Raw genomic sequence first — 14,528 nt, forward strand, 5'->3', positions numbered from 1 at the left:
AATAATCAGATAACTGCATGCTCATTTAGAAGGATGTTTTTGTGTAATTATCTATGAGAGGGAAATGTTGAACCCAAGTTGAATATCCAACAGTAGGAATTTGGGTAAGCAAATTATGGTACATCCGTGTAGTAAAATGTTCTCTCAAAGACAGGGTGAACATGCTCACAATATATCCTGGTGTGTAAAGGGCTGGTAACAGATCAACATGTACAGACTAATCTCAAAGTTGTTTAAATATAAAATGAGCAGAAAGAAATTCTAGAAGATTCTAGTTTATATACCACCCTCCAAATAAAAGTATCACTTGATAGTTATTATTTTATATTCTGTATACTTTTCTGTCCATGGTGATGACTGATTATCATTACAAGCATGAAAGTATTTTTTCATTATTAAAAGTGGTTTCTTCAGAACAAGGTGTGTAGATTTACACAACATCATAATTGGTCAATGCAGCTCACTTAGAGGGAGATAAAAACTCTTCGCTATTTAAGATGTTTAGTGTTGACATTCATGAGCACAAACACCAAGGATGAAATCTAATGAAGGCAAAGTTGGTTTTTATCCTCAGCCCAAGAACCGTCCTACACACACTGTTGTGTGGTGGCATAGGCTCACACGGTGCCCTGGTAGCAGGGTAAGGTCATCTGTTGGCTGATTTTACCTCTTCTGAGCAAATGCTGTCATTTCTCACACCTGGTAAAAGCCCAGTGCTGTTGCTGCAAGGATTCCCAAGAACAATCAATTGGGACTTGATAGGTGGAATCCTCCATCACTGCATATCTTGGTTGACCAGGTTGACCTTTTGTCTAACATTTTTCTCGGAAGAAAGAACAAATTACCCTGAAAGAGACGTGTACACACAAATAACACAAGAGGTGGGTGGAGAAAAACCAACAAAACCACCTCTTTATCAGGCTATGACTCCCAGTCTATCCAAAATATTATTGTAAACGAGGTAAACTAGAAGTCTTAGAGTGTTATTTACTTGGATGTCTAAGACGCCTACTGTGCCCTTTTCTCATTGTTTTCTTGATTCTTTTGTTTTAGATAAGCACCGGGCTGGCAGGAAGTAGGCATGACTGAGGAGGGCCATATGTTTCTTCTGTCTTCAGGTTTACTGTGCATTTTGAATGGTTTGTGCCATGATCCTATAATGATGTGTGGTTGTTGTTCTTTCCCCAGAATGTCGAGTGGTGAAGTCCACTTCCTACACCAAAATAGCTTCATCATCCCGCAGGAGCACCACCAAGAGCCCAGGACCTTCCAGGCGCAGCAAATCCCCTGCATCAACCAGCTCAGGTAAAGCACCAAAGGAGATGAAGAAACTTGTTTCTGACGCATGATGCACAGAGGGTGTGTGAAGCCCACAGCGGGAGGTTTTCAAGAGAGTAGATTCCAGTTTATAATTTTAGAACATGTTGAAATGATGGAACAGATTTGCCAGAGTCTAGCATGTTAGCTTTAAGAAAAAAACATCAAGCTTGGGAAAACTTACTTAGCAAAGACTCAGGAAACCCAGATTTGCCCACAAATAGAAGTATACTACCAACTTGCATCATTTCCCACCACAAATACCAGTTTTTCAGGCTAAGGGCCCCAACTGCAGAAGTCTCCGTTAAAGCATTTATTCTACTTGGGACTGGCTTACGACAAGTTTCCAATTTGTATTTGCTGAACTTCTGTTTCACACACATTTTACTGTGGACCCAGCACGGCTCTGGAGCTAAAAGCAGTGAGAATGAGAGCGTCGAGCAGGGAGGGCTACAGTGACTCTGGTCTGTGTCCTGCCTCTCAGCGGCCCTAGTGCTGGTGCCGGAACACAATGTGTGCGCTCACAGGATGACCATGTCAGCTCTGCCTCTTCCTTCTTTGGTCTTAAAAATGATGTGAGTCAGTTAGAAGGTGTGTGTTTGGTTGTTTGTTAGTTTGTTTTGTTTTGTTTTGTTTTGTTTTTCTTTTTGGCTTCCGGTCTAAGGTCTATTTCACGATTGAAGGGAATTATTTATTACATACTATAAACTGTTGAATGGGAATTATTAAATGATACGTACATCAAGGTGATTGTCCCTGATTGCATGAAGACAGAGAAGCTCTTATAAATAGAGACAAAGACCTTTGGGGCCTACACAGAGGCCCTCTTGTACTCACCAGCGTGGGCTTAGACAGAGCATGTGCAAACATCTCTCGGCTGGGGCTGCGAGGCCCTGCCTCTGGCATCACTCACCAGCTGTTACACTAGAATGTAAGTTATAACCTCCATACTTAAAAATAGAGATGTTATGATGTTTTTCCTTAAAAAGTAAAACCAAAACCTCCAAAGTGAGTCTCAGAAAAAGGAACTCCTAGTAAGCTAGATAGCTAGAACCCCAGCCTTGGTTCTCTAAGAGTTACCGTCTCCCTGGGCTTTTGCTGATTACAGCTATTCCCCAGACAGGTCTCCAGAGATCTTCTCCTTTGACACTTACCCTAAGGTGGCAGCCTCTGCATGCTTCTCACAGCATGTCCTACATCACAACCAGCCTGGGAATAAGTCTCAGATCATGGTTGGCACTTGGGATGAAGCTTGTTTGCTCCTCCTAGTCTAAGGGTGGGCTGAGAACTCCTTGCTTAATATGACATGACTCACCCAGATTGGATGGAACTCTGAAATGAGTTTTGCTAATGGGTAAGGCATCAAGACTCAAATCTCAGCATAAATGTCACTTGGGGGCTTGTGTCACTTACGACTTCTCGGATCATAAGCCTATGTTTTAGCAAGTATTCTAGGCAATTTTGATCAGGTGGTCTACGGAACATAGTATGAGGAGCAGTGGGTGAAGGAAGTGGTTCCCAACATGTGTTCTCTTGACTGGCACTATCACCATCACTTGAGTACATGTTAGAAACGTAGTCCTGATGAGCCCCTCCATCGACCCACTGAATCAGAAGCTCTGGAGGTAACGGCCTAGCATCTGGATTTTCACAGGCCCTCCAGGTGATTCTGATGCTCACCCAAGTTTGAGAACTAATGAATTACGGATAACAAAATGGAAATAAATACAGGAGGCCATTTGACTGCTAATCTGGGGTGAAAGATAGGGCTTGCTCGTCTTCATTTATTGGCATGACACAGATGACTTCTTTCTATGTCTCTGCTTGCTTCCAAGTGGCAATGTCCATCTTTAACCCTGGCAACCCAAGAGCAGAGCTCCAAATACTATGAGGTGTAGACCAAGGTTACAATGACCCACCTTCAGAGAGCCAGTTCCCTGGGACAAGAGAGAATTTCTGTCTGAAGGTCATCCCTTCCCTGGAAACTGATATTGAGGGAAATCTTTCCCTTTGATAGAGACAATATCTATACACAGAGATGTGGGCTCCTACGAAATGACAGAGGAGTGGTAGAATTGCTGCATGTAAAACTCCCCCGGGAGACCTTAGCTTCTTCATTAACCAGCTAGCAGGTTAAAACTGAGCTCTTTGGAGGATGTTCAGTCTCGACCAAAGGACATTGCTCATTTTCTCTAGGCAAACCCAGGCTGTCGAATGAGCCCCGGTAGAAGAGTAAGAAAGAAGGTCATGGGCCTAGCCCGACTGTTGCCCCTAAAATCTTGGCTATTTAGTATAATCACATAAAGTTGTAATGGAGAAAGAAGCCCCACATTAATTGAAACATTATCAATGCTATTAAAAATGACAATATTAACAAACAAAATTAGTCCCCGATCTCAAACAACTCTGACATTGACAAATTTTAATATTTTCTCTCTTCTTTCTTAGTATATACCATGAATTTTAAAATGTCAGGTGTAGTGGGGAAACATTTAATAATGGGTGATTGGGCAAATTCTTATGTCTTTTTACAGTATAGTTATTTCAACAGAATAAATATGCATTATTTTTATTGTTTTTAACAGCTTTTTTTTTTTCATTTTAATGTTTATTTTTGAGAGAGAGAGAGACAGAACATGAGCAGGGGAGGGGCAGAGAGAGAGGGAGACACAGAATCTGAAGCAGGTTCTAGGCTCTGAGCTGTCAGCGCAGAACCCGACGTAGGGCTCAAACCCACAAACCATGAGATCATGACCTGAGTCGAAATCAGACGCTTAACTGACTGAGCCACCCAGGCTCAGTTTAATGTTTACTTATTTTTGAGACAGAGACAGAGCATGAACGGGGGAGGGTCAGAGAGAGGGAGACACAGAATCTGAAGCAGGCTCCAGGCTCTGAGCTGTCAGCACAGAGCCCGACGCGGGGCTCGAATTCACGGACCGCGAGATCATGACCTGAGCCGAAGTCGGACGCTTAACTGACTGAGCCACCCAGGCGCCCCAATGTTGATTTAGTTTTTAAAAATATTTTATTTGCTTATTTATTTTGAGAGAGAGAGAGATAACACAAGTAGGGGAGGGGCAGAGAGAGAGGGACAGAGAGAATCCCAAGCAGACTCCGCACTGTCAGCACAGAGCCCATGGTGGGGCTCGAACTCACGAACCGTGAGATCATGATGCGAGCCGAAACCAGGAGTCGGACGCCTAACTGACCGAGCCACCCAGGTACCCCTAGTTTTATTTTTTAACTGAAGTATAGTTGACACACAATGTTGCATTCGTTTCAGGTGTGCAGTATCGTGGTTTGACAACCCCATACATTATGCTGTGTTCTCAAGTGTAGCCGCCATCTGTCACCATACAACCTACTATAATGCCACTGACCACATTCCCTTTGCTGCACCTTTTGTCCCCATGACTTATTCATTCCATAACTGGAAACCTGTATCTCCCACTCCCCTTCATCCATTTTGCCCAGGCCCCCACCCCCTCCTCTCTGACAACCTCTGTTGTCTGTATTTGTGGGTCTGTCTCTGCTTTTTATTTTTTTGTTTATTCATGTAATACGTTTTATTTTTAGGACTTCTGAGGAGTTAGATGCTCCTGGGTTTGGGCAGAATTTTTTTTTTCATTTTTTATTTTGTCTTCGTAAGTCAAGGAAGGGGAGTAAGTCAGATTATTGTGCACATGTCAAAGAATGAGATCATAAGCTCTGAAACAGTTATTGTCTGCTGCTAAGGTTTCTTCTACTACAGATGCAGAAAAAAGCGTCCTCACGCTTTCTGTCTGATTGTGGCATCCAAGATTGAATGAGGGAATACAGGAGAAAAACATGAAGAGAGAATTTTTGCAGCTCAGAAATAACCTTGTAAATAGTGAAAAGCCTGTTTTACTCCAAAAATACATCTAAAATTTGAGTTAAAAAAATTATGAATCTAATTTTAAAAAGATAATTATGAATGCAAGAAATTATTTCACTTTAGAATTAACTGGTAACATAATCACTGCACAGCATCTCTAACATTGTACAAATATTATAATATATTTAATTATAATCTTATAAATATAGATGGAATGTATCATTTACCAAAAGTAATTTCAGAAATGCTGAAAAGCAGACAGGCAAATGCAATGAATCTATTTGTATTCATCCCTGCCAGAATTTGTAACTGTTCTTTTTAGAAGTTTAAAATGGATAGGATGCAATGCCTCAAAATCAATAGATTGCTTTAAACAAGCATTTCAGTTTTCTATTGTTTCCTTGAGTCCTTTCATTTCTAGGGAAAATCTGGTTGATTTAAGTGGCACCAACTTAGAATTTGTGATAGGTGAGCCATGCCGGGTAGTATCATTTCCATAAAAGAAAGTGAAGTCCAAATCCATTCCAAAATTACATTTCATTGAAGGCATCGTTAACTTCTAGGTCAAAATTAATCAAGTGGCATTGATTGCATTTCGTTTAACGTGAGACCTTTATGCATATAAAATTTTCAACTTCATTTTGTTTTAGAAAGTATGCCATACAACTATTCCTTGGTTATATAACAGCCAATAAGATGAAATGCCTGTCTCTTGATTCTGATTTGCTACCAAATCCTTTCCCCTTTCTCTGGATGGTACTAATTTAGAGAGGGTTTACAGAGCAGCAGTACCCAGTCACAAAATTGTCGATTATGTGAACATTCCCAAGACCACTCTCTTTCCCTGGGATCTAAGCCCAGAGTTTAGAAAGGCCAGTGGTATTTCCATTTCTTTTCTGGGCAAACACAGCTTCTGGGTGTCAGGGGAGTGTTTGCCTCAAATCCCCTCCCCTGTGCTAGCCTAAGACTCCCATCTCCACCCAAGGATGGCTCTTAAAACCAGTGGAAAGGATCAGTGAATTATCTCTATATTAACTGCATCACCATTTCCTTTCTTAAAAATTTTTTTTTAATTTTTAAATGTTTATTTGTTTTTGAGACAGAGAGACAGAGCACAAGTGGGGGAGGGGCATAAAGAGAGGGAGACACAGAATCTGAAGCAGTCTCCCGGCCCTGAGCTGTCAGCACAGAACCCGATGCGGGGCTCGGACCCACAAACTGTGAGATCCTGACTGGAGCCAAAGTCTGATGCTTAACTGACTGAGACTCCTGCATCACCATTTTCTTAAAATAGCCTGTTCACTGTTTTTTATAAATCATAGAGACTAGAATGTGTATAATTTTAATTTCATGCCTTGAAAGCCCTGCTATTGCCCCAAACCAAGTTACCATCATAGGCCTGACTTTCTCACATGAAAGAACGTTAGGGGGAATGTTTTTCCCCCTAAAGTATTAATGTAAAATTTGAAATCACTTCTACTTCAGTTCAATTTCTGCTTTCAATATTCATCTTCCTATGTTATACAGAGATTACAACGTAGTATAAAGTTAAGGTTTGCTCAGTTTTCATGTCATGCTGCTGTTTGTGAGAAAATTGTTAATTTATATTTAAATGACATCAGAGTTTGCACAGGATTTTTATCTCTTTGATGTTTTTCAGTTTTCTTAACTGTCTTCCAACTACAATCAAGACATGATATTATTATTTGTTATGTAACAATATAGTCTGTTTTTTTTTTAATTTTTTTAATGTTTATTTATTTTTGAGAGAGAGAGAGAGAACAAGTGGGGAAGGGGCAGAGAGAGAGGGAGACACAGAATCCGAAGCAGGCTCCAGGCTCCAAGCTGTCAGCACAGAGCCCGACGCGGGGCTTGAGCCCACGAGTGAGCCATGAGATCATGACCTGAGCCAAACTTGGATGGATACTCAACCGACTGAGCCACCCAGGTGCCCCCAGTCTGTTTTTAGAGATGAGGAAGCAGTCAGGGCTGGGGAAACTGCTTGACTCAGAGTGACAGAGTTAACAGTGGCAGCTCAGGGCTGGCACCTGGGGCTTCCTGTGCTGTAGACAATGCAGGCTGGCCATCCTCAATACCTGTTTCTTCACCTCTGTTTATTAAAGATTTGATTTCCAGGAAATAACTAATATGGTACCTGGCTTAACACTGCAGTTTACAACATCATAATACCTTGTAATAGAAGCCTAAGTATTAGTCCCAGGTACCAGCATTCGAGAAGTTAAAATGATTCACTCCAGCTGACCAACTGATGTATGGTCAGTTGTAGATAGAGACTTTCCTTTGCAAGTCAGTGTTAGAACAAGAATGAGTATCCACTCTAAATCTTCTCTTCATCCCTTACTCATTCTTCTTCTTGGAACTAAAAGAAGCCTAGAGGTGATTTATTAATGTAAGGTGTTCATTTACACATTCAGAAATATCAAGTGCAGATCTGTTGGTGTCAGGCATTTCCTAGGCACTAATGATGCAGAGATGAAAGAAATAGCCTCAATTCTCAAGAAGCATACAGGTCAAGCCCCCTAAATAATTTGTAGATAACATAATTCACATACCTGATGAATTAATATTAATCTACTTAACATAAAGAGTCCAAAAAGGCAATTTGAACCAAAGAGAGAGAGAAAGAGAGAGAGAAACCAGGAGCCTTAATAACACACAAGAAGAATAATGAGCCCCCAGACAATAGTGTGCCAAGACACTGAATGCAGTTATCACTAAGAAATGGGAAAAGTGGTTTTTAGTTGCTTTTTAAAGAAACGAGAATATCTAAGAGTATCGTAAAGAGTGTTTAATATGGGTTGAATCTTTATTCATGTGTGTTTATCTTTGGAACACAGACTTTCATAAAATGTGTAATTTAAAAGTGAAATTCTTTTAAACAAATTCCTTTATCTATACAAGGAAGTTATAACAAAATATCTCCAGAATAAGAGTATAATATGCACTAAATTTATCTCAGTAAAAATGGATAAAGTTTAGTTTTGCTTTATATTGTTTTCTTAATATTAAAAGTGTAAGAAAATCACACTCACCTATCTTGAATTTTCATTGCTGCAGTCCTCCTTAAAACTTTAGATTTCAAAATTTTGACCTCTTCCTGGATCACTTAGAAGAACTTTGTGTTTTTTTGTTTGTTTGTTTGTTTGTTTGTTTGTTTGTTTACTTGCTTTAGAGTTTTTATGCCTATTTAAATGGATGGTCAACTTTTTCTCATAGAATAACACCTACTTAGATTCTCTCTCTGTAGAAGCCATGGCAAACATAATTGAGCCCTCAGTGGGTGCCTTACACCCATCAATTCAAGCATAAGCTGATGGACTTTCTTGTCCTTCAGAAGTTTATAGTCGAAGGTAGAAATACTCTTGGCGACAACTATTCATTCACTCAATATGCACTGAGAATCCACCATTGACCAGCAATGCTGTGTGCAGGAGATGCAAGGGGGAACATTTGACAGAGGGAAAAGCTGGGTGGCTTAGTAATGACCTTCTACCATGACTGAAGCACCATTCTGTCCTCCACAGGCTTACAACTTAGTTGTATACGACTCTGGAAATCCTGCAGTTTTCTTATTTATGCTATTCAAATTTTCTTTTTTTACACTTATGTAAAAATATTTTATGCAACATATGCAGATAAGACAGGAATCAAAGCTGGGGAAGCAAAGAGAATTTTAATCAGCTTTCTAGTCCAATATGTCAACTTTTTTTATTTATATCAAACACCTTCAAAGGCAGATTTATAGCTATTATTTTTTTCTTAGCTCAGTCTTGTTCTATAATGTAGATTTCACCTTATACATTCTATGGAAGATCTTTGCTGCTTTGGGGTTCCAAGGGAATTCTTGAAAACAAATACACCAAGAACATCAAGGGGGCTGATGATTCATCTCTTGTGTTTTTAGAATTTTTTGTTGCATATAAATCTCAGTCCTCTTTCCCTGCACCCATCAATTCCCCCTAGTGCTCGCCCTCAGCAGGTGAATATCTCCAAAGGTGCTTTGCAAAACTTTGAAACATTATGTTGACCCACTGTCTATGGGGGGCAGATAGCACCCTACATCAGCTGCCTTTATGAACTCCTCAGTGTAAATGCCCCATATTAATTAAATAAACATTTCCTGAACATCTGCTGTGTTCCAGGCATGTATTAAGTCCCAAGGATATGAAGATGATTAAACCACAGTTCTTGTCTTCAGGTTGCTTATATTCTTGCTTTCAAATTGAGATACACACACACGCACACACACACACACACACACACACACCAGTAACACACACACACACACACACACACACACACACACACATACACACACACACACACAACCACTTACTGTAATTGTGTAGGAAGTGCCATGACAGCCCAGAGAAAGAAAGGGTTAAATCTCATTAAAGCGGTCAGGGAAAACTGCCATGAAAATTCGGAATTACAAATTGGGACTTGAGGATCCTTCCAGGATAAGAAGGGCCAGGTGGGCCTTCTTATCCTGGAGGTAAGGCACAAAAGCATGAATTTGTATAGCATATTTAAGGAACAGTTGTTACATGACCAATGATAGATTTGAGGAAAGGGTTGGAGAAGAAGATGGTAGCCACGTTGGTTGTGGTCATTCATTGCACATGCCTGAGAGGGCATATTTTTGTTGTAGGTGTTAGACGGTGAAAGAGAATTTAAGGTAAGATCATGATTTGATTTTTCTTTGAATTTTAGAAACAGTGGTGCAGTGGTAGAGAGAGAGGCTACCCATGATGGGCCAAGGACCAAGGAAGGCTCCATGAGGCCACCGTAGTCATCCAGGAAAGAAATTGTCAGGCCAAAATTTAAACAGCAACGCTGGGAATGGGATAGACTTTGAAAAGGGCATGAACCAGGAATTTAACTGGATATGAGGCCAGAAGAGGAGAGAGGAGTCAGAAATGAGGAGCAGGTTTGAGGGGTGAGGAGAGGAGTGGTAGGGAGTGAGTGCATTTCAGACATGTGGAGTGTGAGTTGCTTTGGAAACATCAGTAGGCAATTAGGAATTAGTAACTGTGTTTAAGTCAGATTTGAGCCAACAGTGTATATTTGGGAGACCCTGGCATATAGTAGTGATTTAAATAGTAGAAGTGTAGGATGCCTCTCCCTCTATCCCAGTGAGAAGTTTGTAGAGTAAGGACGGACACGGAAGCACGGTGACCATCTGCGGTTATCAGAGCACATCAGAAGAGGCAGGAGAACCATGACAGATGGTGACAGAAGTCACAGGGCAGAAAGTTTCAAGGTGAAGGGAGAGCCAGAAATATCTGCTAAGTTCAGTAACATGGGAACTGAGAGGAGGTCATAGAACTCAGCAGTGAGTCCCACTGGTAAGCTGGGAAAGCTCCATTTCAGCAGGTAAGCCCAGATGGCAGTGGAGTATCCTCTGGGCATGTTGTCCCTGGGTGGGGGGAGGGGGCGTCACTGTGGAACCGCCCCAGGGCTGACTCCCAGGCTCAACTTGAAGGGGAGGCTGTCCTGCCGGTCCTGGTAGAATGGGGGCAAAGCACCCACATGGGGACCAAAGGAGCAGCAGAGCCCTTCAATCCCAGGACACTCATCCACCCTGATCTAAGGTGCTCTGCATGCCCGATTCCCTCACAATAACCATGGCCTGTCCTGGGACCCCAGTTAACACATTTTCATAATTATAAATCAGAGGTCTCCAGGAGTCCTGTTTTGTTATTGTTGAATTACCCTGAAATCATCTTTGACTCCTTTACCCCCTTCCCTTCTGCATTCAGTTTGTCCCCAGTCTTCCTGGCTCCCCCTTCGCAGTGCTGTTCCAGAACTCCAGGCTACAAACACTTGCTTGCCAGGTGACCTCTTCCCTGCCTTTGTCCTCTGCCCCTTACATCTGCCCTGCACACTGATGTCAGACTTGTTGCCATTATTTACTGTCTGCCCAAAAACATCTGAACTCCTTATTCTCATATGAAAAACTATCTTGATTTGGTCCCAGTCTTCCTTTCCAGCTCAGTCTTCCGCTTTTCCTCTGGACTTGTGCTTTATCTTATGAACTAATTTAAATTTCTACCAGATAACCCTTGGGCTTTTCCACTTGGTGGCTTTTTTTAGTCCTAGAAGCCTTCTTTTGCTGCTTCAGCTGAAAAGAGGGTGCACACCCAGTTGGCCCAGATGACCTCTGTGAAACGTCCCCTGATTACCTCACTATTTAGGGTCTTCTTCACCCTACAATCCTGTGACATTTGATTTGGTTCCTGGTCTTTAGGTGACATATCATATCACCCTCCTAGGTTGTGAGGTTTTGAGAGCAGGAGTTCTTTATACAGTCTGTATGCTCCCAAGTTCATGGTAACTACTAGGTAAATTGACCAGATCAGTGAATTGAGAAATACTGGGATCTGTTCAAGTTGCCTAGGTTTCCTGGTGTTCAAGGGACTTTTCATAAATATTAAAAAAATTAATTCATAGAGCCAGGTCCCTTCCTGCATCCCCACAGTTTCTGTGTACCTACAACAAAAATATGCCTTCATGGGCCAGTTCCCATTATTCTCAATAGACAGTCCCTTTGAATGGAACCCACTGATTCCATTTAAGAAGAAAATGTAGACAAATGGAGAAATTCAGAGTTCCACCTCACTTATGAGTTGAGCATCTATGAAGACAGAATTAGGAAAATGCATGTTTCCCTGAGAGTTCCCCCACCCCTACCCCATTTGATAGTTGTCTGTTTTCTCTTGACCTCATTGGACTCCATCTGCTTTTTGTTTCTTTTTTCTTCTTCTTCTAATCCATAATGTGGCAAGCAATGGACAAGGGCTGGGAAAAGAGATTTTAGAGTATCTACAACCTCTTCCATGATCAGGGAATGAGTTAAAGTCTAAAGCAAGCAGTCAGATCTTGCCAACAACATGCCCGAATCACTACCCCCTGAATACATAACCGGGCCCCATATGTATGCAGACTTGTTCTCTCCTCTCATCACTGCAAGTGTCGCATCATAAATAAATGAACCACCTTACGTGCAGGAAGGAGATTGGGAAAGGACAAGGTAGATTTTCATGTCTAAAAAGTTACCTTGTAATTAGATAGTTTTGCTTGGAGAGTGCTCTGATTTCAGGACCAGTTTGAGACATTTAAACATTTAGCTTCCACATGTGGTCTGAGACTGTTAAGAATGAAACTCCAGGGTGCCTGGGTGGCTCAGTTGGTTAAGCTTCCGACTTATGCTCAGGTCATGATCTTGCGGTTCATGAGTTCAAGCCCCGTGTTGGGTTCTGTGCTGACAGCTCAGAGTCTGGATCTTGCTTCGAATTCTGTGCATCCCTCTCTGTCTGTTCCTCCCCCAGTCACACTCTGTCTCACTGTCTCTCTCTCTCTCAAAAATAAATACAAAATTAAAAAAAAATTTTTTAAAAAGAATGAAACTCTAAAGAGAATAAACCCTTTAAGTTTACCAAGGCGTTGCTAAATTAATATACACATGCACCTAGTCACCTGATAGGAGCAATGAACTAGTAACGGTAAGCCAAGTATTCCCAGATTCTAGAGTTTTTTTGTAATGTTCATATTCAACTACAAGTTTTGGGACACAGAGACCGACAGACAGGCAGGCCCATAGTCAGTGTATGGTATATGCCGTGTGGGTGCTGACTGATTGATTATAGAGCACTGAATTATGGCTCTAGAGGAGGGTCATCTGTCAGAAATGATAAAAGAAAAGGTGAGACCGGATCCTTCATGACGAGTAATGTCCTGTGACCAGTCCATGCTGTTTTGTTCCCGATGGGCTTAGGTGATGGCCCAGTTGGACAAAAAGCAGGGACACAAACTAGGGATTTTTAAAGCCAACTCCACAGACTTCATACACAGCTCTTTGGTGGCCAGTTATGTGATTGATCGTCATGGGATCTGAAAATAATCCAGCTTAAAGTTTAGCACTTCTCATTCAGGAAGTAACAAGTAGAGCAAGGGATACAGGATTTAAGGGAGATGTACCCCAATAAAATGTACCCCAAGGCAGTGGATCTGATGCGTCCTTCAGTAATTCAGATGTAGTGACTTTCACGTTGAAATAATTGTTAGACCTGCTTGGCCACTCAAAAACAACCATTTTGAGTTGGATTTTTTCCCATTTGGAATACAGACTCCTTTAATCAAGTAATACATTATTCTGTGAAGCAATGCCATTTGTTATTTGAATTTTAATAAGTTCTATTAAATAGGTGACAAAGCCTTTTTTTTAAATTTTTTAATGTTTACTTATTTTTGAGACCGAGAGAAACAGAGCATGAGTTGGGGAGGGGCAGAGAGAGGGAGACACAGAATCTGAAGCAGGCTCCAGGCTCTGAGCTGTCAGCGCAGAGCCCAACGCAGGGCTTCAACCCACCAACTGGAGATCATGACCTGAGCGGAAGTCGAATGCCCAACCGACTGAGCCGCCCAGGCACCCCATACAAAGCCTTTTATATTGGCATTCAGAGACTTCTGGTATTACAGGATAAAAAATAACTGAACTCAACACATGTGTCAGACTTACTTAGAAAATAAAATTATGTATTCTATCAGTGAGTCAACAGTAAGTTGTGTGATACTGTCTGGATGTCAAGAACCACTTTAAGAAGTTGTTAATGCTTTTTCGGTGGCCAAGAGGAAGAGTCTGAATAGAATTCTGACCCTAAGAACACAAGCCGTTCCCAGCTTTCAAGCAGGTTGTGTTCCAAAAATGTCTGGTTGGAAAATGGCTTGTTTGGCACTTGAGCCCTATTTTTCCAGAGAGATGGCAACACAAGTAGAAGCCTTGAGTCCAGTGGCTTTAAATGAAGGAGGCGCCCCAGTGGTAGAGAAAGGAACCTAGAATCCTTAGCCCTGCAGACGGGGGACACGAATTCTGGACATGTCCTGAGGTGTCAGGACAGGCCACTCACAGGAAAAGTGTGCAGTTCTTTGCGGAGACAGAAATGAGATCCAGTTTTAGTGCTGCTACCTTCCAGCTGTTCATCTTTAGGCACATCACTTCAGATAAAATAGGAAAAATGATACCAACCTACACTGTGGAACTGATGTCACATAAGATGTTTCATCTGACATGTCCAAATTCTCTGTCCTTCCAAACTTGCTCCCCCTCTTCTTGTCGCAATCCTCTCCAACCAGTTACTACGTCCTATAGTGCTGAACCTCTGAAATCTCTCCGGAATGTTCCCATTTACCTCTACCCCCACTGCACCACCCTTCACCCAGCCACACCATTTCTCGGACCATAGGACACTTAAATGTGCCACACTCCCTCCTGCCTACCCATTCTCCATAGGGATATCCCTAACTGAGCCCATTATTGTTCTCCCCTAAT

At 41.6% G+C, this 14,528-nt stretch overlaps 1 protein-coding gene across 6 annotated transcripts in view; it reads left to right on the forward strand.

Moving 5' to 3' along the window:
• Positions 1 to 14,528, forward strand: part of DCLK1 (doublecortin like kinase 1) — a 345,403-nt gene that overhangs the window by 248,393 nt on the left and 82,482 nt on the right. For all 6 annotated transcript variants that reach the window (XM_086713619.1, XM_086713595.1, XM_086713588.1 and 3 more), the window contains exon 5: positions 1,189 to 1,305. In XM_086713619.1, coding sequence (XP_086569745.1) covers positions 1,189 to 1,305 — 117 coding nt within the window. The remainder of the gene's footprint in view (positions 1 to 1,188; positions 1,306 to 14,528) is intronic.

This window comes from Puma concolor, chromosome A1 (genome assembly GCF_028749965.1).
Source record: "Puma concolor isolate L17-30 chromosome A1, mPumCon1.1.hap2, whole genome shotgun sequence".
Classification (NCBI taxonomy): domain Eukaryota; kingdom Metazoa; phylum Chordata; class Mammalia; order Carnivora; family Felidae; genus Puma; species Puma concolor.